At 40.1% G+C, this 23,389-nt stretch overlaps 2 protein-coding genes across 2 annotated transcripts; one reads left to right on the top strand and one right to left on the bottom strand.

Annotated features, from left to right (window-relative positions):
- Positions 1 to 88: 88 nt before the first annotated feature.
- KCNJ5 (potassium inwardly rectifying channel subfamily J member 5) lies at positions 89 to 3,128 on the bottom strand. Its single transcript, XM_053452356.1, has 2 exons — positions 2,192 to 3,128; positions 89 to 419 (listed from the first exon to the last, which is right to left on the bottom strand). The coding sequence occupies exons 1-2, from the start codon at positions 3,126 to 3,128 to the stop codon at positions 139 to 141; spliced, it is 1,218 nt and encodes a 405-aa protein (XP_053308331.1). The 3' UTR covers positions 89 to 138.
- A 4,400-nt stretch (positions 3,129 to 7,528) lies between these two features.
- Positions 7,529 to 15,111, top strand: KCNJ1 (potassium inwardly rectifying channel subfamily J member 1). The gene is made up of 2 exons (XM_053452357.1): positions 7,529 to 7,594; positions 12,746 to 15,111. The coding sequence occupies exon 2, from the start codon at positions 12,761 to 12,763 to the stop codon at positions 13,880 to 13,882; it is 1,122 nt and encodes a 373-aa protein (XP_053308332.1). The 5' UTR covers positions 7,529 to 7,594; positions 12,746 to 12,760; the 3' UTR covers positions 13,883 to 15,111.
- Positions 15,112 to 23,389: the final 8,278 nt, after the last annotated feature.

Below are 23,389 nucleotides of genomic sequence, written 5' to 3'. Positions count from 1 at the left end.
AACCAATGAAAAGAAAAAAAAAAAAGTTTCCTTAAACATTAACTCTGACCCGAACCCAGTACTGCGAATCCAAAGACTGAGTGCGGCATTCCTGGTTTCTTTTAGTTTAAGCAGAGATTTCCCTCGGCTTTCTGATGTTCAGACTGGTTGAGATCCTAGTTTTACGTCCTCCGACCCGAGGGCCCCATTCTGTCCCCCTTCGTTAATCTGAGGCGTGAAGAGACGGGCGATGCGGCCTCCCTGTTGAAGACTATCAAGTTCTTTGGCACTGCAGCTGGGCGTAGGGGCCTCGTAGGTGTCATGAAAGCTGGTGTAATCCACTTCATAGAACCCTTTCTCCAAAGTCAGGACCGGAGTGAAGCGGTGACCCCACAAGACTTCAGAAGCCACATATGAACCTCTGGCTTGGCAGGTCATTCCTACAAAAGGTTATAAAACAGATCACGATAACGATCAGCCTGTTTGCGGGCACGTACCGAAATCTGAAAGCCATCTGGAGATTTGTCTACATCAAACCTGGGATTAGGTGGCAAAAACTACATTTTCTGTCTTTCCTTGTGATGACATTAGAGCTGTGTCACAAAAGAGCCTGGCAGAGACTACAATAAAAGCATAAAATGTGTACTGTAACTGATTCATAATTAGACTTCACACATTCTGTGAATAGATAACAACTAAACTGCATTTTTTTCATTTCTTTAAAAAACAAAAATCAAAGAAAAATAACGAGATGCGAGCATAGCCTCTCTTTCAGGACATCTGGCACACAAGAGGTTAAAAGTATTTTGCTGGCATGTTTCCGGTTAGAACGTGATGTTGCATGTAATTTGGCAGCTGCTTTGCAAACAAGGGGTTAAGTGTCCTGCAGTCTTGCTGTTATTTATTGTCTTGCTTAATGTCCCTTGAAATACAGAATGTTGGTTTTGGAGTTAGCCTGCCAGTTACTGGGGTCAAGCCGTGATTTATGTGGATTGTGCCACAGCGGTAGTTATTACACTGCTCCTTGTCCTTCAACTCAACACCTTAACTCACAGCAGCGTATCTATAATGAAATCAATTTGCGGGGTGGGATATTAGACACCAAACTTTCACATAAGTGAGCTGTACCACTCAGCCCCTGAGCCACATATATAGCTTGAACGGGACCAGAGTGATTCACTTTACACGCTGGGTAAACATTGTATTCTCATGAAGACCTTGAGACTTGGGATGCAATCATGTTGAGAACAATACATTCGTGTTTATTCAAATCTATTTTATCTGTCTCATGTATACGGTGTTTTCAATAATTCTAATCATTTCAGACAAATAAATGTCACATTTTCTGCAAAAGCTGGATGATTACAGAAAGGGCAAGCTACTAACAAGCTGTATGCATTACTGGGAGATCCTGTGAGCCGCTGTAAGTGCTTCTCATATACTCGCTATCATAGCCTCCTGTACGGCAGCCACCAGAACTGCAATAACTGGGACAGTTACGCTTTAATATCATAATCTCACATAAACTGAAATGATTTGACTTTGGATATGACTATGTATCAAAGAGTACTTGTACTTTTACAGTTTTTATGTGAAAGGTACACGGAAGTATTGGCTGTACTGCAGGGTTTAACCCCTTCATGACCAAGCCTGTACATGTATGGGCTCACAATGTACTGTCCTTAATGTGTTTAATGATAACCCGTTGTACTGCAGGGTTTAATAACAGTGGGTGGAACTGATCTCCAACGTAAGAGGCAAAGAAAGCCAATCTTATTTTCCTGTCATCTCACGTGAATTTTCTCCGGTGCCCAGGAAATGCTTCCAATTAATCACACTCATGTCTGCCATAACATAAAAAAGTGAGTATATTGGCAGCAACACGGATACAACAACAAAACAAAAACAAAAAAGCATCTCTCATATCACTTCTAAATGATTGTGCCTAAAATATTTTCTTTGCATTGGTAAACTGGCAGTAACTATAACATTTTCTGGCAGAAGTTATTAATCATGCAGAGATAAAGAGAATTCATATTTCTACTGGCAGGAAAGTCATTCCAATTATTTACCTGAGACTGCCGGTTAGTCTAACATGTAAGAAAATCCTATCCGTGGACAACTGCCTTTTTATGTGTAGTATCCCCAGGGTCTCGTGTGATATACACATTTTGCAATAACATAGATAAGGCTTTGGGTTCAAATCACTTACCTGTTGCTTCCACCATTCCTTCAAGTATTACCACAATTTCAAAGTCTTCAACTTCCAACTGCGCACGGGACATTTCCCAGAAGGGGCTTTTTTCATTCATTTCATGTGAAATGATTAAGGGAGAAACCAAGAAAAGTCTGTCATCTCCCGTGTCAAAGCCCACGTTGATATCAGTCTGATTGAGAGGGATAAACTCTCCTTCCTTGGTTTGTTTGGATTTAATGAGCTTGGCTCGGATAGAGGCCTCAACAATGTGAGAGCTGCGCAGGTCCCCGACTCGGAACATCAGACATAGCTTGTCATCTCTCAAAGAGATCACTGCATTATTGGAGAACATCAGGGTCTCAGCACGTTTCTTGGGCTGGCTAATCTTTACAAACATGCAGCCCACCATAAGCGCATTAACAATGGAGCCCAAGATGGCCTGAATGAGCAGGAGGACTATGCCTTCAGGGCACTTCTCTGTAATAACGCGGTAGCCATAGCCAATAGTCGTCTCTGTTTCAATAGAGAAGAGGAAGGCAGAGACAAATCCATTAAGATTCTCAACGCAGGGAACCCAGCTTTTATCTCCCATGTGCTCCAGGTCCCCACGGACATAAGCAATAAACCACCAGATTAAGCCAAAGAACAGCCAGGTCACTGTGTACACTAGGGTGAAGATGAACAAGCTGATGTGCCACTTCAAGTCCACGAGGGTGGTGAACAGGTCACTAAAGTAGCGATATGTTTCTTTGACGTTGCCATGGTGTACATTGCATTTGCCATCCTTTTCCATATATCTTTGACGCTGCTTGTTGTGTTCAGGCAGAAAATGTGAACGGTCTTTGGTCAGCGGTGGGTCTTGCCGAGCCTGTTTGGGTAACTTTTTGGGCTCCCTGGGTGTAATGTCCACCTCGGAGTCCTGGGCCATGGAGACTCTTAAATCTCTTGCCATGATGGGGGTGAAGCTGATGGAATAAAAAAAAAGTCCATGAAATAATTATTGTACCCAAAAAAAACCGTAAAGAAAGTTTAAAAGCCTGAAAACGTACAATCAGAAGCACAAAATAAAGGAATTTATAAGCCATGTGTTCTCAGATCTCTCAAACAATCACGTTTCCTACTGAACCAGGGCAACTCCAAGGTGAAATCCGATTACACTTGTGAATTTTTCCAATAAATCTTTCCATGTTATATCAATTCAGCTGGAATTCAATTAGTGCCTGGTTGTGCAGCTGTTCTGAAGATCAATAACCCAATCTCTTATATACCACTGGGCTGCACCAGTGCAAACGTGCATTGTTTTTTCCTAAATCCAAGGAAATTCACTCACATGTGACGATACTTGTGTTTGTACCGTGTAGAAAAAGGTCTGTAATAAGGCCTCCATCACTTAACGGTTCACTGACTTTAGTTTTAACACCAAGTACATGTATAAGTACAGAACGTCCTTGAGCTGCTCCTCCATCTGCCACAATAAGAGTTAAAGACTCTTGCATGTTTCCAAATTTTAAGAAGAAAATGGCTTCAGTTCTCTACAAACACAGCCTTCCGAACGCCAAGCCACCCAGCAGCGAATCAAAAACACAGAGTTTGTCAATCTGGATCAGAGAGCAGACACTGAGCTGAGGATGAATGAGGACTCTGAATGCACTAACCGGGTTACTAAATTATAATATTGTTTCATGGATGTGGTGGGTTGTTTGATAAACTCATCTATTTCCCTCCATTTACTGGCTGGCCATAAACACACACCTTCTCATTCTGCATCTTCAAGGCCAACCCTGCACCTTGGAGGCAAATTACCTTTTGTCTTCGATGCTCTATACATATTAGCTGCTGACTTCTTAAATCTAACAAAGTTCACTTGACAGCACTCAGTTACTTCAGTCTCTGATTAGAGATCCGGTGACAAACAAGTGTCCCCCCCCCAACGCCTATAACACTGTTGTTCTTAATTCATGGGCTAAATTTAGAGGAGGTATAAAAAGCGACATCCAGAAAAATGCCATTAAGTAACTGTTTTAGGCAGAAACGTACAAAGAAAACGAGTGAAATTACAATGATACAGGTATTTATCACTATTGGGGGCAAAGAACAAAATTAGAAAAAGGAAAAAAGGCCAAACCGCTGTAAAGGTTAAACATGTAATCACTGCTTGTTCAGATTTCAATTATTTTTCATTAATGTCCTATATATTCTTAAAGATAACATATAAGTCTATGATTCTTTATAACCTCTGCCCAGGTAATAACACTAAACGATCTTTTAATGATTCCTCGATTCTAATTTCAGTTCTTTTTCCATCATTCCTGTCCTCACGTAGCGTAAACATCAGCAACTACACACGTGGTGTATGCAACAAAAAAAAAATGTACTTTTATTGTTTGTGTCTGATGTATGTTATGTAAACATGTAATAAAATAACATTACAAACATGCATGTTATACCTATAAACATCTAAACTGGTACAGCACATAAAGCAGAAGCTACAAACTTTTAACATACATCACATTGTAGTACAGGTCTAACCGAGCCTTAAATCAAACAGATCCCAAAACCCAGGTGTGGGTATCAACAGCTCCACGCGTGGCACAAACGTTTCACAAATAGTAGAATATCAGAAGAAAAGCGTTACCGTACGTGCAGGATGGAGACCTCAAAGGCAGAGATGGGCTGCTACTTTCTGACACTGCCTCTCCCTCCGGTCCCCGTATCCTCTGCTCTATCACTCTCTGCTCCCAGCTATCTGCCTCTAGTGACAGACATTAACCCCCCAGCTGCCACTGTGTTATGTGCTGGGAGGGGAGAGGGCTGTGGGTGGGGGTTCCAATCGCTTTTTTCTCAATGAAGCGGGAGATGGATAAATCTAGACAGAGAGAGTTGCTCACGTCTAGATGCTTTCCCACAAGACCCACCAGAATAGCACCTTTTTTATGCAACATTTCAGTAATACCAGGGTCTCCATAATAGAATTTTCCTTATAGAGTAAAAGCTCTCAAGACCAAGGACCCCCCCTCCTTCTATACCAGTATGCCATAACATATGTTAATGATATTGTCAAATGATACATTATTAATTATTTCCGTAGTCCTACTGAATTTACTGGCTTTACGTGAATAAACTAACATATTTGATATTTGAAACGGCCATTAATACCTACCTGTCCCGGCACTACCCAGAGCCGCCAGCAGTGAGAGGGATAAGCGCTGGGATTCTCCGCCGGCTGCCCCGTGCTGGATTGATTGCTAACAGCCCTGCTTTACGGATCAACGTGTGACTGCCAGGCCGTGATAACGGGGAGATTGTCACAGTGTGTGTGCCAGGGCATTGTGGCAGGTTATTTATGTACATATTGTGTTGCTAAAGCACTCAAGCAAGCAGCAGTATACAATAATAACCAAAAGAGTCTCTGTCGCAGCTTTTCTACATACGAGACATTAGTAAGAAGCAGAAAGATTGGATCAGAAATCATAATTGTCACAGACTAGAGTTTATTTCTAGACCCTTGTACTATTGCAGGGAAGTTGGTATTGAACATGCTTACTTTAAACACAGCATAGGGCATTTAACAAAGCGGTATAGTCGAATTCTTATTATTTTGATCATGAACTTAATTAGGATGCTTTACAATAAAGTGAAGGCTGCCTTGCCTGATCCCAAACTGATTTTTGTGATAATTTGTTCCTATGAACACTGCAGTACCTGCCCCAGGGAACAGCTCCATCTGCTGGGTTGTTTTGGGTCGTGTGGAGCCCAAACTTACAGAGTAACATTTCAAGTCTGATGTTGCTACTTGATCATAACAGCTACGCTTCCCGTTCGTAATGCCTTAAGGGAAAAATGCAGCAACATAAAAAATGAACCAAATCACATCCAGGAGACAGAGGGAACATCCATTTCATTCTATAAACTGGTATATTTAGCAACAAAATTGAGAAAAAAAAAAACATTAACCCGACAGAATAAAACAGACAAGTATTAAATGAAAATACATGTCTGTGTTGATTGAGAGGACGACCCGGTCCATATCTAATACAGATGGGACTGGAGCAGAGAAAACTTGAGTAGCCAACAGCCAACTGTGGATATGAAGCCATGATGTTCCACTCACATTGTAATAATAATAATAATAATAATAATAATATGGAAAACACACTACAAGTTCTAGTGACTTCACTGAGAGACCACCCCAACAGAGCAAATCTGGGGGCTTCAAATATACCTCAATGTGTCCTCAGCCTTAAGGCCGGAGAACCAACCTTTCCCACCTCTCACATTTACTCACTAGCCAAGCAGACCCAGTATATTAGGTAATGGTTTCCAAAGATTAGTGGCATTCCGTGACTCGCGTACCTGCTGCATTGACTATCGTGGGAAAAAACAAGACAACAAAGTATATCAAACAAAAGAGAACAAAAGTTATATAGACTGAAGAGAAAGCGGCTGTTAGGTTGCAGAGGTTTTTGTTACAGGTAAATATACCCTTCAAACTTTACCTCCTTATGCACCTTTCTACATAAATAGTCTGAAATGTCACCTTCAGACCTAATCTGCAGGGATAATCTGCCTGGCAAGAGAGCTGGGAATTGGAGGAACCTTACAGACCCAGGCCTGGTTTATTATATATTATTAAACTATTACAAGTATACCCTGTTTTAAGCACATTCACTTTAAATACACTCTCAAGTAAGCACTTAGTCGCAGCACAGCCATTCCCTTATCTTGCAAAATGCTTATTTCACAAGAAGAGATGCATTGCAGCACGAGGACAGCACGCCAGTTCATCCGCTGAGCATCTTTTAAAGCGTTCTGTGTTTTGTAGTGGAAATGACCTGGTGATTACAGTGCAGGACATACATACTCAGGGTCCTAGAATTCTAGGGGAAATATTAAAAAGGAGGAAAGGAAATTACAGAAAATAGAAATATATCAAAGGGAACAAGTGGCGCTTTATCCACACTAAACAGCTCGATAAACAGAAAAATAAGTAGGTTGGTTATTGACAGTCCTTATAATGAAACCAAATATTTAAATGTTTCTCATTGCCAGGGTGTTACAAACTTTCAGCAAACAATAAAATGTTACAATAATATACACACACGCAGTGCAGGACATATAGTTGAGGCACATACTGTACACTTTGTTTAGCATTCAACTTCAAATGTAAAAGTGCTGCCCATTTATAGAAGGAGGTGGCAATAACGGATAAGGCTTTTTCTAGCGCTGGCCTCATATAGTTTAATGTCTTGAAATGGTTAAAGCAATTCACTCCACTCCCCCTTCACCTTTTTACAGGTAGAAGAAGCCGGCTGCATATATATAAGGTTGTTCTCATTACAGGCAGCTAAAGGCTGCTGGAGTGCAGATATAACCCACCATCCTGCGACTTGCTGGAAGGGCAGCAGACGGTGTAACAAGGTACATTAAAGATCTGCGTGATGGTTCACACGGGAGGATGCTGGTTGTATGCAGAGCGTGATAGGAATAAAACAGAATTAAACAAATAATGGGGAGGGGGTAATCCCCAATATTAAACTAAGTTGGAAAAAAAAAAGTTCTTAAAACACTTCTAGTACCAAACAATCTAGTTGGCCTTCAGAGATGAAGTGATCTTTTGGTGTATTTAATATTGGATAAGGATGAAGGTGAGAGCAAGCCGTTTCACAAACCTCAGCCTCTGGAGACCGCAGGGCTCTTCTGTTCAGCTTCACGTAAACTTTTGATTTTCAGGTGAATTACGTGAGATGACAGCAGAATAGCCGTCGGGACTATGCATGCCCCGAGTCATTATTGACTTGCAGAGGCGATGCCGGGAGTGAAATAACAGACAAAGTGAAGTGAAGTTATAGAATGCCAAATGGGAATGTTATGTCCCCCAAAGTAGAGAGGAATATATCACTGAAAATGAGGATTATAATTAACCATTGAACAGCCTTTCAAGATGTCCCAGAGCACTGTTTTCAAAATACATCCTCCATAGATGCCCTCTGGGTGCATCGATGCTTATACGACTCCTAAGGTTAGGATTAATATTATAGGAAAGACTAATGATTTGCTTCCGTGTGTGTGTGTTTGGTAAAATTAACAATTAGTACTCATAAGTTGGCTGCAGAAGGCAGAATTTTGAGACAGTTACGAGGGTCAGGCATGCAACATGTTGGCTATATAAATTAACTTGGTTGTGGTGGATTTATAAGTATTTTTGTTACAAGATGCACAGTTAAGAAAAAGAATGGCTTAATCACTATAATTGTATTAAATGTAGATGTAATAGCGGCCATGTGTAGTTAAACTCTTTGCTGGGATATATTTATTCAGAGAGTGTTTGTGAGCTGGCCCTGCATAATGCATAGCTCAATCAAGAAATCCAATTGATGTAACTATAAATCATACAGTGTCTGCCAAACTCTTCTAGTAGAGAAATATTTCTGAGGCTGTGCAGAATTTATAATTAAATCTTAACTCTCCTACAAACTCAGTTCTCACTTACGTGAATAACCCACCTTTGTTACAGAAGCCGTATAATTCCCCAGTCACTCACAAATGTAGGTTTTTGCAATAACCAGCTATCAAGATTGTAAGCTTGCAAGCCGAGCCTCTCCACGTAATGTATCGGTTTGTCTTACTCTGTCAGTTCTCGTCTTGTCATACCCCTTGAATTTATGTATTGTATTAATCGCTGCGTAAATTGCTGGCACTATATAAATAAAAGATCATCCAAATGTATCCTCAAAATCACTACTTATAAGCGGATGTGAATGCACTTACAAAGCCAATGCAAGATTTGACGAGGGAGAGCCAGGAGGCACATTTATGTCCGAGGTGATACGAGATTAATCGCTGCAGCAACTTTTTTTTTTTTTTTTTTTTTTTAAACAAAAGCATGACGGTATTGAGCCCCAGAGAACATCCAGTCGGAAGGTGAAAGGTTGTACAAACTGATTTTATAGTTTCCATCAAATCGTAACTTAACTAATTAATGGTCATGTCTGTAGATTGTCAATGACAATAGTATTAAAGTCCTCAATATCACAAGTTTAGTGTAAATCTGTGCAGGAAACAGGAGCCACGCAGGTCCAGACTGCTGGATTCTGAGCGAGAAAGTTGACAACCAGATGCCATGCAAGCCTCTGAAATGAGTATATAGCATATCTCATGTAAACACTAACAATTATGGGAAATTAATTGTTTACTTAATATGATTATTTTTACCTCAAGCCTGACGCTCAGAGGCAGTTTATTGCACAAATTCTTCTTTAAAGCATTGTTTAACGTTACCACATGACAGCTCAATATAGTTATGGATCATTCACTATGCAAAGATAAAACTTCTCTAACCACCTCGTGGTAAGCCATAAAAAGCAAAAAAAATGCACAAACAATAAAAATTGTGAAACATTCTATAACAGTCGCTTCTCAAATTTTGCCCTTTATGAAAAATCATATAAACTGGCAAAAGAAACGACACCTGATTGTCCAAACATAGCATTATCAAGCAAAAAAAAAAATGCTTCACAGCATTTAAACTCACTATTTTTCTTTAACGAACCTCTGACCCAGTCAACATCTACGGTCACCAAAAACATTTTATAATCCATTTCACAGAATTTTATAACGATAAGAAGCTCCATTAAATATGCACACCAATTATCATTGCTTTATTTCTATAAAAATAATATACATAAAGATCAATGCAAATTATTTGCTGGTTTACAAAGCAAGAATAAAATGCATGAAACCATTCAAGCGATAGCACAGAGTTACAACTCAGAGGACACGGAGGTCCGTTTTTCAGGCACTTTACTGTGTGTTTGCAATGAATTTATACATCGACTCTTAAAGAAAGTTTAAAAACCGGGCCTATCTCCATAGAAGACCCTTCAGTTGTGTTTTATGGTGATAATACCCCCTTTTAAACATTGCACCAGAATCCTTCTCAAGGTTTAAAAAGATCAAATCTTTACTTTATGATACCACTACCACTCTTATAAAGCTGAAAAGAATTTGCATCATAAATTCCTTTTAGAACGTACTTGCGATAAGAAATGCTTTAATATGCCTTAATGTTCTAACCCAGGGATGTGCTGGTTTTCAATCCACTTCATATGATTTTGAACTGTTCAGTCAGCTGAAACATCTCTGTGAAGGTGACAATTCACATCTGTGATGCCAAATCCCTAAGCTTTTACGCCTCGTTTCCGTTATCACTTTTCCTGTGTTTGTCTTTATGGATCCCCGAGCTCTCCACACATTTGGCATTTGCTTTCAGTGTTTTCCAAATTAAGCCCCTCTTACGGCAGGTTGACAGATATACATTATATATAACAAACCAAAAAAAGCACACCGCATCAGTATTATACATTAAAAACGTAATCGTTTAAATCTACAGACATAGTGTGTGCAAATAGATTGGGAAATTTCAGGTTTAGTACATATACACTATACGGACAGAGACTTTGATGACATCACATTCCAAATAGACATTAATATGAAGTTGGTTCCTCCTTTGCAGCCATAACGGCTTCCATTCATCCAGTAGAGCATTTAGGAGGTTAGACACTGATGTTGGAGCTCACAATCTCCATTCCAGTTCATCCAAAAGGTGTTCAATTTTTTAGGTCAGGGATCTGTGCGGATGGTCAAGTTCTTCCACACCAAACTCATCCAACCGTGCCTTTATGAAGCAAAGTAATGTACTGAGCCAGAATTTCATTACGATACTGCAAGTCACTCTCTAAATGCTTGCTGAAAACCTCGCTGTGGAACTTACCCATTTTTTCTAGCCATAATATTTATGTCCCTCATTAAACTGCCGCGGGATTCAGCAGTGCAGTTAATTATTAAAGTTTGCTGTTCCTGGACAGCCTGTCTAGAATACGATGGTTCTGTCCTTGAGCTAGGACACAGGATACTTTTCTTTTGGGGGCCAGGGTATTTCATGCCATTACAAATATTTTATACGGAAGGATGATTGTTGTTTTGGAAAGAATTTTTGAACAGGCTGATAGACAGCAAACAACCAAAGAAAACAGATATTGTGCATCTAGTATCCCAAACACACTTATCTCGGTATAATTAAAATGGTCAATAACTAAAAAGGTAATCCATAGCATTATGAGGCACAGGTCAAATCCCTTCTGACACAATTTCCAGATCACTTTGCATGCCCAGGATTGGCATTTTAAGAATCACGTTTGACCGACATTGTTACTGTCATCGCTCTATCAATGTTTCCTTCATAAGGCTAGTGGTGTGAATAACTTAACAGAGAAATGCAACAACTCAAATCTATAGAAGGTATACATTATGCTTAGAACAAAAATCTTCACGAACTCCCAGTTTGGTACCAGATGTTGTCGAAGTGTTATTGTATCAATTATCCAGATTCTGGTTTACTGCTACTGCCTCATCATTGTGTACTTTACTCCCAGGATATACTGTCTTATATTCCACATTATTTTGTTTTCTTATTGTTTTTAGTTCTGTACTATTACTTGGTTTACAGATTTATACCTGTCTGAGAAATCTCCAGTACACAGCTGCTTCACCAAAAATTAGTTTGGTGATTCCTAAGGGTACTTTAACATAGTGGGGGGCGAAGCAATGTATGGCCATATAGTATGATGGAATCCCCAATATTTATGTCTTCGAAAGTTTTTTGAACGCTATATACTTGGTATGCACTGTTTCCGGGGAATCTGAAGGTATATGCCTGGGGCGTCCAACCTGTGGCCCTCCAGCTGCTGCAGGACTACATCTCCCATAATGCTCTTCCAGCTAAGGGGCTGGCTGATGAGGATGGGAGATGTAGTCCTGCAGCAGTTGGAGGGCCGCAGGTTGGACGCCCCATGGTGTCTGCCTTTTCTGTTTTTTTAGGTTGTACGCTCCCCTAGTTTGTATAAGAAAAAAAAATGATTACTTGAAACAAGTTGTCAACATATTTGTATGAGAACTATTGCCTACTATTCTGTCTGGAAGCCTGGGATGATGAGGGATAGACTTGCAATATACAATATTTGGACACAAAAATAACCCTTTTCTATAAATGTCATGACTAAATATGGGGGGAGTAAATTATAATAAGTTTAGGTCTCATAATTAGTTTATACATCTTGTGCTTTGTTAGGACCCCCAAAGGAACATATAGCTGCCGAAATCGCATCATTTGAAGAATAAAACACAGATTTGATTGAACATTCAAGGAGACTCGCCCGCACAGTTAAAAGGGACAGGTATCTTGTTATTGTGAAGCATTCCCATTAGGTCGATCTCATATCTTCATACCCTGCCAACTCTAGTTAGTTTTTTACTTTTCTCATGCTAAAATAACAAGATGAACTTGGAACTGAGCATTTCACTAATCAGTGAAGAGGATTACAGCAAAGCAGGAAGTAAAATAAGGTAAAATCCAGCAACTTTTGCTGTAAAAATAAAGATAATAAACCTAACAGCCAATGAGTTTGGTTTTATACACAGATGTACCTCTAAGAGTGACCTTTCTGTTGTACATAACGTGCAGTCTGCCATTGGGAGATTAAAACAAAATATGTCTGATTTCTTGTATTCTAGGTAACATCGATAAGAATGTTCTCCTACCTCAGGAGGAAATTAAACACCAATTTGTTCTCGGGACACAAGAGGTCAAGAAACAGACTCGTGTCTAAGGATGGAAGATGCAACATCGAGTTTGGAAATGTGGAAGAGGAATCACGGTTGGCATTCTTGGCTGACATTTGGACCACGATTTTGGACCTCAGATGGAGGTACAAGATGACCATTTTTATTTCAGCGTTTCTGGGCAGCTGGTTTCTTTTTGGCTTGCTGTGGTACGCCGTTGCGTATCTGCACAAGGATCTTCCAGAGTTTAACCCTTCTGTTAACCACACCCCATGCGTGGAAAACATTAATGGACTTACTTCATCCTTTCTCTTTTCTCTGGAAACTCAAGTAACCATTGGTTATGGGTTTCGATGTGTGACCGAGCAGTGCGGCACAGCTATTTTTCTTCTTGTTATTCAGTCCATTCTAGGAGTTATAATCAACTCTTTCATGTGTGGGGCTATCCTGGCCAAAATTTCTCGACCAAAGAAAAGGGGAAAAACCATCACTTTTAGTAAAAATGCTGTCATCAGTAAAAGAGGTGGAAAGCTCTGCCTGCTCATCAGAGTGGCAAACCTCAGGAAGACCATGTTAATAGGTAGCCACATCTACGGAAAACTACTGAAAACCACGGTGACGCCTGAAGGGGAAACCATTATTTTAGATCAAGTTAATATTGAATTTTTAGTGGATGCTGGGAATGAGAATCTGTTTTTTGTTTCTCCGTTGACCATCTATCACGTCATAGACAAAAAAAGTCCTTTCTTCGAAATGTCAGCCGAGACATTACTCCAGCATGAGTTCGAATTGGTGGTCTTCCTCGATGGTACAGTGGAGGCCACGAGTGCCACCTGCCAAGTCCGCACTTCCTATATCCCAGATGAGATACGCTGGGGGTATCGATTTGCACCGATTGTATCAAAAACCAAGGAAGGCAAATATCGGGTGGATTTCTCCAACTTCAGCAAAACAGTGGAGGTGGAAACGCCACACTGCGCCTTTTGTCTATACAATGAAAAGGACGCGAGGGCGAAGATAAAGACAGGATATGATAACCCGGCCTTTGTACTCGCAGAACACAGCGAGGCCAGCGAAACCAAAATGTAGCCATACACGTCTCCTGCTGAGCATTTAGTGCAACAGGCCCGGACTACATTGATAACGCTTTTTTTGTTTTGTTTTTTGAGTCCATAAGGACTCTTCTGGTATAAGCGAATTCTCCATGAGAAGGTAGATTTAGAGGGATTGTCAATGAACCACAGAAATCTGTTGAACAAGACATTTTCAGATAAATCAGGGATAAGTAAAGCTGCGTATGTTTATGTTTTACAATAGTTTTGTATTTATGTATTATGGCACTTTAGGATAGAAGAAAAAGTCTATCACATTATTTTAATTCATAAAGGCACGGGGTTCGCTTTCAGAGCATTCAATGTCTTATTTTGTGTTACAAGTCAAGAGAAAAAAAAATATGACATACAGTGAAATGTATCATTATTGGGTGTCACACACAACATTATTACAACTACACGATAAACCAAGATTACAGGGGCTCTGAAGAATAAGCGATACAGCCGTGTTAATAAAAATCAGTGTGAAAAACAAAGCAAATCTATTATGCACTGGCTGGACTTTTCCAAAAGTTGGGAATTTAATAAAGTTATTGGTAACTAATTAACCTATAATTTGGGCATTTAAATTCAATTATTGCAGTGATTAAGCTGGTATGAGTACAGTCCTCTGGGATTGTGCACGCTCTCAGCAAATGTGATTGTGGCTTGCACCTAAAACGTAATGCCAACTCTCATTAACCCCCACCCATCTATGATTTCCTACGCCATTGTGATCCCTGACTTATTTTTTTAATGAAGAATGTTTTTAAACCTCGTTTATGAAAACATAGGTAATGTATTCTATTCAGTTAACTATTTAAATAACCCAAACTCATACACTAAACGTACAGGTCAAAAAATGAAAAAAATATGAGTTTTATGGAGTAAATCAAAAGGAAGGTTCATGTATCAATCCATCCAGGCAAGATTGACCTTCATGGAGCTCTTACAACACACTTTCATATTTAGACAATCCAGCAATTAAACTAGGCAGGATTGCTTGCCAGGTTGAGATCAATTAAGTTTATATAGAGAGATATGCAGAGTCTAGCATCCAGTTATATTACCTCTCCAGAACAACCTGCCTCACAAAAGTTTGTTGCCCTGCAATTTTAGAGAAGGTCGATCATAAAAAGCTTGCTTATGATACAAGGTCATATTATGAAGAATAATGGATCTTCTGTCAGTAATGCTAAATATATCACTTATAATAAAAAGTTATGTCTATGTACAAAACAATTGCATTTTTACAGTAAAAGGGTTTTTTCCATGTGAATGTTGAAATAAATGAATATCATTTTTGGTAAACCTCTAATAATCAAACCTTCTAAATGCTGGTCTATTCCTAACCATTACAATGCTGCAAATTATTGATTAAGGAGCATTGGACAGGGGACCAAGTATCACTTCCTCTTTTCGCATGGCTCAAAACATGTTGCTTTGTTTAGATAATAAGGCATTGAAAGTGGGTGCCATTTATCAACCATAACCAGACCACTAGGTCACAAGGTCTGGTTTGAGCTCACATGATGCTGGAAGATCTCTTCTTCATCCTTTTCAAAGCAGCTGGTGGGTTAATTTGTAATGTTTGAAACAGGAGGAATATTTAACAGCCCTGGTTGTGGCTGGTTTTTGGCAGCTTAGAGAAGACGTTTTACATTAAGCGGCCACAGAGGTGGGAGGGAACGGGACACACAGTATAGGGAAAGAACGTGACTTACCCCCAGGGAGATCTGCTAAATAATGATTGCAAAGTACCTGAATGATTATGGGAAGGCCATGAAGAGTAAAATCAAACACAGGTAGTTATTTTAACTCCATGCAGTTTACAATATACCTTGTTCCAAAAAGTTAATCGTTAGGCAATACTTAATTTTATCTCACCAGCGGCACAGCTGCTTAGGTGGTAGGTTCCACTAAATCTGACTTTACAGACAAAGAAAATGCACCAATTGTCTTTTTATGCATTTTTCTTGATGTCATGGTTATACCAAATATAATTAACATGAGAATTATGAGATTCATAAAAGATTTATGAGCTGAACAGACAATATAAGATTTTCATAGTTCAAATAAAGTTAACATCAAATAACTGGTTAAACAATTAAAGAACAAAATTATGGAAATGTGTCTGGTGCAGAATTTTGTAGCTTCCACTGAAACAAAAAGTAAATACCTAAGCGGAGCCTGGAGGGGCACACGCAAAGAAAGCATGGGGTACACAGAGCTGTAACTCAATCTATTTATATTAATGCACCCAGCGCAACAAATTGACTCCTTGGTGGCAAGTTTAAGTTTAGCCAAGTGGCATCTGCTATGATTCTGTGAACTAATTAGGATCTTAACATCAGAAACCTTCTTCCAGCCGCACACAAGAACTGCCAGTGTCTGAAGAATTCATGTTTTAATGAAACATTGACACAAAGCATTTCCCCTAAGGGACCTGACAACTAAACAAGTCAACAGCAAAGTTACCTATTGATTCAGCTGAAGCGATGCAGATAAAGCCTTATAGTCTGATATGCTAGACCCAGCTCAACATATTTGTAGAACATCAACTTTAGGAGAGGGAGAATAAGTCTTTTTACTCACATCTGCGGTGCTTCATGTAACGTCTTCCACCCAGGATGTGTTTTCATTTTCTGATTAAAACACAATAGAAAGTATTAAAAATAAAATTACGGTGTCACATATGCATGGACAGGATTATATTTGAAAGGAACAATCATGATGAACTTTGACAACTTTGCTGCAGAATGCAAAGCTTACAATAAAGCCTCGGACAAAATCTTAATTATATCACATCCTCCCTTGCATGCCTTACAGCTAATATTTGTTATGAAGAGCAAGAGTGGGGGAACTCTGGTGAGCTGAACTTTCCAACAGATTAAAGTCTACAAAACTGCACATTGCCTTACACCGTCAATTTCTGCTACAAAAAAAGAAAAGAAAAAAGGACGCATAAAAACAATGGCTAAAATGTAATCTATTAAATTTCTGTCTTTAGCAGTAAACCTCACGGCACCTGTAGTACTGTAACTGACCAAAAGAGGGTGACGATTGGCCTCTAATATAATTATCTTAAGTTTTCTTCCATTTGACCGCATTATTGGGATAAAAAGAACCAGCAACGGTTCTTGAACCATCCATGGGGACACATTTAACAGGCATCAAAAAAGCACAGAACTCATTACGTGAGAATTTATAGGGTATTTTGCTGTGGATGAGCCTTTTCCAAAGGTAGATGGTCGCTATGTGTAAGAGTGGGTAATTGGCTATATAAATGCCCCCCTGTTGTGCCCTTAGCATTGATGCCAAGTTTTGACCAAAGGCAATTAACTGTGAAGCATTGCCCAGGGACTCCTCCTAACAGTTCCTCTTTGTTCTGCTTTTGTCTGGGTTCTGCACCTCCGATATAGTTGGGTTCAATCATTGCACTCAATCCAAAGTACTGTTAAGATTCCCTGGATAAAAACACCACCATCTAAAATACATTTTTCATGCCAATTATATAGTAGTTAATATTAGTTACATTTACAGGGAGGACAATAAAGGTGTGGAATTCACTGGCAAGACAGGTGGCTCTATCATATTCAATAGATGCCTTCAAACATGGTCTGGATATTTTTTTAGAAAAGCAGAACATAAAGAGCTATAAATGATAGTATAAACGTTAATATTTTAGAGCTTCTTGATAAAAGGAGAGTGCTGATTGCCTTGTGGAGTCAAGGAGGAAAAATTTGCAAAAACTGCTTAATTAGGGATTTTTGCATTATTTTGGATCAAAAGCCTAGGTGGAAGGGTTGGACTTGGTGGACTTAGTAAGATCAACCCCCCCCCCCATTTACTTACTATTGATAGTGCATCTACTAAGATGTCCTGACCACCCAAATGATTCCTTTGGGGTCTGTCTGGGAAAATATTCACATATTCTAGTGTTTATTTGAAATTGAAACCCTCAGACATTTCATACAACCCCGATGAGTTTAGGGTAACTGGGGTAAATACACAGAGGAAAGTATACAATATATATATAAATATTTGAGGGATAGTGAGTACATTGGGGTGCAGGGTAATAGCAGTATTTGGGGTATCTATGAGGTAGTATTTTAGGGGGTAGTGAGTGATATTGGGGTATCTGAAGTATTTGAGGGGTATGAAGTGTATATTAGGGTATCAAAGAGGTAGCATTTGTTGGGTAAGGAGTGTATATTTGGGTGCAGGCAGTATTGGGGATAACTAAAATAGTATTTGAGGGGTAGTGAGTGTATATTGGGGTACCTATGAGGTAGTATTTGAGGGGTAGTGAGTGTATAGGGGTATCTATGAGGTAGTATTAGAGGGGTAGTGCGAGTATATTGCTGTATCTATGAGGTATTTGAGGGGTAGTGAGTGTATATTGGGGTACCTATGAGGTAGTATTTGAGGGGTAGTGAGTGCATAGGGGTATCTATGAGGTAGTATTTGAGGGGTAGTGTGTATATTGGGGTGCAGCCAGTATTTGGGGTATCTATGACCTAGTATTTGAGGGGTAGTACATGTATATTGCTGTATCTATGAGGTATTTGAGGGGTAGTGAGTGTATATTGAGGTAGCTATGAGGTAGGATTTGAGGGGTAAGGAGTGTATATTGGGGTGCAGGCAGTATCATGGGTATCTAGGAAATAGCATTTGAGGGGTATTGAGTGTATATTTTGGTGCAGGAAGTATTTGGGGTAGCTATGAGGTATTTGAGGGGTACTGAGTGTATATTGTGGTATCTATGAGGTAGCATTTGAAGGGTAAGAAGTGTATATTTTGATGCAGGCAGTATTTAGGGGTAACTGAAATAGCATTTGAGGGGTACTGCATATATATTTTGGTGCAGGCAGTATTGTGGGGATCTATGCGATATTTGAGGGGTACTGAGTGTATATTGTGGTATCTATGAGGTATTTGAGGGGTAAAGAGTGTATTCTGTAGTATCCATGAGGTAGTACTTGAGGAGTAGTATGTGTACACTGGGGTGCGGGGTAGGGGTAGTATTTGGGGTATTTATGAGGGACACAGTTCCAGACCCAACTCACCATATCACTCAGGCTCCGCTACCAGACACAAAGCGCGGGAGATTCCGTGGCCGCAGTCTGACTAGAGTAAGCGGATGACGCAGCCTACCTGTGCGTGGGGGGAGGGGCGCCTGCAGCGGGTACCCGGCCGAGGGTCTGAGAGGCATCCGCTGGGGGCAAATTACCACCTGTAGGGGGTACATGGCTATCTCTGCCAGGTCCTATTTCCCTTGCACCTGGTAAACCAGAAAACCATATTTTACCTCACGGGAGGCCGGACGCCATAATCCCGCTCGTTCCGAATCACATGAAATCTGTGTAAAACAAAAAAAAAACTATCCTCACCGGGGTAAGTAGATAAATCAGCTGCTTGGGGGCCCTTTTTACGATAAATAGAGAGAACTATGCTAGGGTGACACAAGTTATTAATGTCATTGTTTCCTCACAAGCATTTTAGTTACAAGTTGATGTCGGGGCATGTATAATATATATATAGATTATTCTATAGAGATATTAATAACAGTTAATTACTTGAATAAAGCACTGGCCTGCCAGGCCTCATGAGACAGGGTAATTAATTACATGCAGAATAAATGTGACCCCCATATCGTGACAAACTCACCAGCTCCTTCAAGGCCCTCCAAGCACCCTGTGGTCCCTGGCACGACATCCATTTTGGACTTTTAGAACTGGAGCCCCCTGAATGCCACCGTCTGCATTGTAGCCTGACAGGTGCGGTCTGTGTGTAAATACCCTCCAGAGGCATAATTGATGTATTCTACACACTGCGGGGCAAAGGGTGCAGGCAGCAATCTCAGGCGTCCGCCTTTAAATGGCCAAACTGGGAGAATTCATAGCCGTGTGACAACTGGATAACGCTAACAGTCTACCCAGGGCCGGCCCTACAATGGAGCCGACTGGGGCAATTGCCCCAGGCGGCACTTTAGAAGGGGCGGCACTTTGCCGCCCCAAGCGTTTTTTTGGTTGTTTGTTTGAAGCGGAGGAGAGAGAGAGGGGCACCGAGTAGTTTTCGCTTACCCGCTCGGCGCCCCTCTCTCTCTCCTCTGCGGCGAGTCTCCCTGTTCAGACTCGGTGCCGGCTTGTAATGATGAGCGCCGGAAGTGGCGTCAATTTCCGGCGTCGGGAGGGGGGGGGCGTCATTTTAAACTTCGCCCCAGGCGGCGTTAAGTCTTCGGCCGGCCCTGAGTCTACCTGTATTGTCATTAAAGGGTCTCCCCTCATTCAATGCGAATATATAATGTATCGATTATTGGTGATATAACCGAAGCCCCTATCCCAGCCCCCATTTCTGTGCTCCGCTGCTGATCGGATCCCCTCTTGCTGCCCCCCATGTGCCAATATCACACACGGTGCTGCCAGGTTTACTGCTGAACCCAACTGCCTGGGTTAAAGGCTCCTCAGGACAGTTTGGGGTGTGTTTGCTATGGATCTTTAGGTAGTTAGGGGGTGCGCTAAAGTTGCTCTGGGGTATATTCACTAAAGGGGGAGTTTGCAGGAGAGTAAGAATTCATTATAAATAATTACTCCATTACAAGATTGCTGAGCCCTACATAATGTATAACTTAATGAGTAAGCAGATTGAAGAAATCTCACTGTTTATACATTATACAGGGCAGGGCAAGCACTTTCTGATGGTCACTAGAGTTGGCGACTTGGCAGTGTATAGTGAAGTCAGGGTGTTATGATCACAAATCTCCTGTTGGCTCTCTCTTTAGTGAATAGATCTTTTGTATGTTCCAAGTCGCTGGACACCATTGCTCCGCTATGTGGATAAAGTCCCTGACTACACGCCTGTGATAGACAGTCTACTCATTTAGCGAGCTCATGTGAAGCATTATTATTATGTATAATTTTTTTAACTCGTTGTCTTTGTGTCCTTCCTCTGATTTGGTGATTAAAGCTGCTGTATTTATTTAACAATCAGTTCTAGAATGTCTGTCATTCCATCGTATTGGACACTTTAAATTTCCGAAGCTCACCGAGAAACATTGCAGGTTTCCGTTGCTGTTGTTATACTCCAAGTATTGTTAGTGGACAATCGCTGTGTGGGCTAAGGGTGAGTACCAAGTATTTCTTGCTAATGAATTTGAGAATGTAATGCCTGGAGTTTAAACGATACGTTTCATTGAATTGATTTTAGCTTTTGACAGACTGATAGTTTCAGGAATCTATGGAACCTTTGAAACTGTCTTTCCCATTATCGTGTGTCAGTAAACTCAAAATGTATGCAGTGCCAGATGCCATAAAAAGCCGTGCTCCTCTGTGTTCTCATTGTTATTATTATTACATTTATACAGTACATTATATCATTACATCTCTCTAGTCCTCTCATTAGATGTACGCTTAGATTTTACAGGAGGTCTCTTCAGATGGAAAGCGACCTCTGAGGTCCCTACAGCTTGTAGATGTATATTACATCTTTATCTATGTTGGGCCAATAAAAGGTATCAACTAAGCACTTGATTATCTTTTGGAACAATAAGATGATGTATCCGTTTTCCTTGACATGAAGTTCTTGTTTTAAAAATAATTAATTTTAGATAAAAAAAAATACATTTTAAACAGAGAACCTCCCGTGAAGAATAAGAAAATACTTTTTATTTTACATTTTTATTTGCAATGAGTAGACTGTAAATACAAAGTTTAAAAAAGCAAAAATGTACAAAATGTTCAAAAGATTAGAAAATAACTGAAAAGAATCCTGTACAAAATCTTAAAAATCCAAATACAGTTCTCGAAGTAAAAATAAAAAACAACCTGTGACCGAGGTCAACTCGTTAGTTTAATACATTCAGTGCTAAGGACACTACAATGCTTTGCAGCTGCCACTAGCAGTGAGCGTTTCTGGTGTGAAATACAGGAAAAATAATTCATAATTTAGACAGAGAAAAATTGCCCCATTGCTTGAGAAGCCTTAGAAAACAGTTCTGACAAACGCACAGCGTTTGTGAATCCATGAACGATGTAGAACCTGAAGTAGAAGCTACTAATCTTTTAAGAGACCTTCATGTTAGTATCTTCTGGTCCTATAAGTCACTTTTATTCTGTTGGGTTTTTGTGCGAATAGATTATGCATTCACAACCTGACAAATGAGACAGGAATGGATTAATGATTGTTACATTGTTACAGTTTGTGCAGTTACAGTAGGCCGGAACGTGAACAATTATAATTGTCTCATCGATTAGAGATTCTAATCAAATCCAATAATTTGGGTTGTTCTGTTGGATATCGATATCCATTGATATGGAAGGAAAAGTCTGGAAAGTGTGAAAGTTATACAGTCACCATGGAAACCACAGGAATTGTGTTCTTTGGTTTGTGCTGTTACAGTAGAAGTGGCGTAATATTGGAATACTTGATTGAGTGTTCAGAAGTATTTCAGAAAAGGGATCTTTCTTCTCACCTGTGTTCTCTACGTTGTTCAGATTTCTTCCCGTGGAACCAGAGCACTTCCAGTCCGGAAGAGGAAGCGGAAGAGCTGTGGGGTAGCCTGAACAACAGACTGGAAGTGCTCTGGGACTGCGGGTAGAAGCCAAAAAGAGAACGTGGAAAGCATTTACTGACTACAGGAGAGGTCAGACACCTCTTTCCAGTCGTGAGTATCCTTTATCTGAACTTCCCTTATCCGAAAAAAACATTTGGATAAGGGGTACTCAAACTGTGTGTGTGTGTGTGTGTGTGTGTATATTAGAGAGAGTATAGGAGATGCTACAATAGCCAGGAAGGGTTGCTAAGTTGGACAATGGGCTTTCAAGATGCTGTTCCACTTAGATGGCATCTTAAGTTGAAGGTGATGCCTTGCATTGGGGTAAAATCACAAGCTTTCAGGACCTCAGTGGCCTTTTCACATCTGAAGAAGAGACCTCTGAGGTCCTGAAAGTTTATGCAAGTCTACGTTTTTTTCCATGTAGGCTCAATGAAAGTTATCACCTTTTTATAAAGACTCTATCTTTTTTGGACCAACACAGCTATTTCTATTTTCCTTTTTAATATGTTCCACTTAGATGAAACATTAAATGCACTACATTACCTTCTGGCCTCTGAAGGTCTAATCACATCAAAACAACACAGAAACTTTTAATAGGCTTTTCAGTTTCTATGGCAACAACCTGTCGGTGTCTTATTTGGCATAATTTGACAGTTAAGTGTTTCCATCAAAAGTCATGAATCAGGGAAAGTTTTACATGATTATTTACGTGAAAGGTCTTCGCATTCATCAGTTCCTGGAAAGACGTTTATAACAGCGTTAAATTGAGCAGGGTAGATGGAACGGCACCTTTTAGAATACTGGGAACCTACTAATTTCAGGGTAATTGGGAAGGTGAGTAAAGTCCAGAGGAGAGTCTGGAAGATTCGACTTGTTATAAGCCAATTATTTTTGTAGTTATAGGGATGTGATAAGTGCACTCGGTCTTCCCAAGCATTGTGCAGCCTG

The sequence above is a fragment of the Spea bombifrons genome, chromosome 12 (genome assembly GCF_027358695.1).
Source record: "Spea bombifrons isolate aSpeBom1 chromosome 12, aSpeBom1.2.pri, whole genome shotgun sequence".
NCBI lineage: Eukaryota > Metazoa > Chordata > Amphibia > Anura > Pelobatidae > Spea > Spea bombifrons.
Note: the sequence above shows the minus strand (reverse complement) of the source record. Positions and strands in the feature narration are given on the sequence as shown.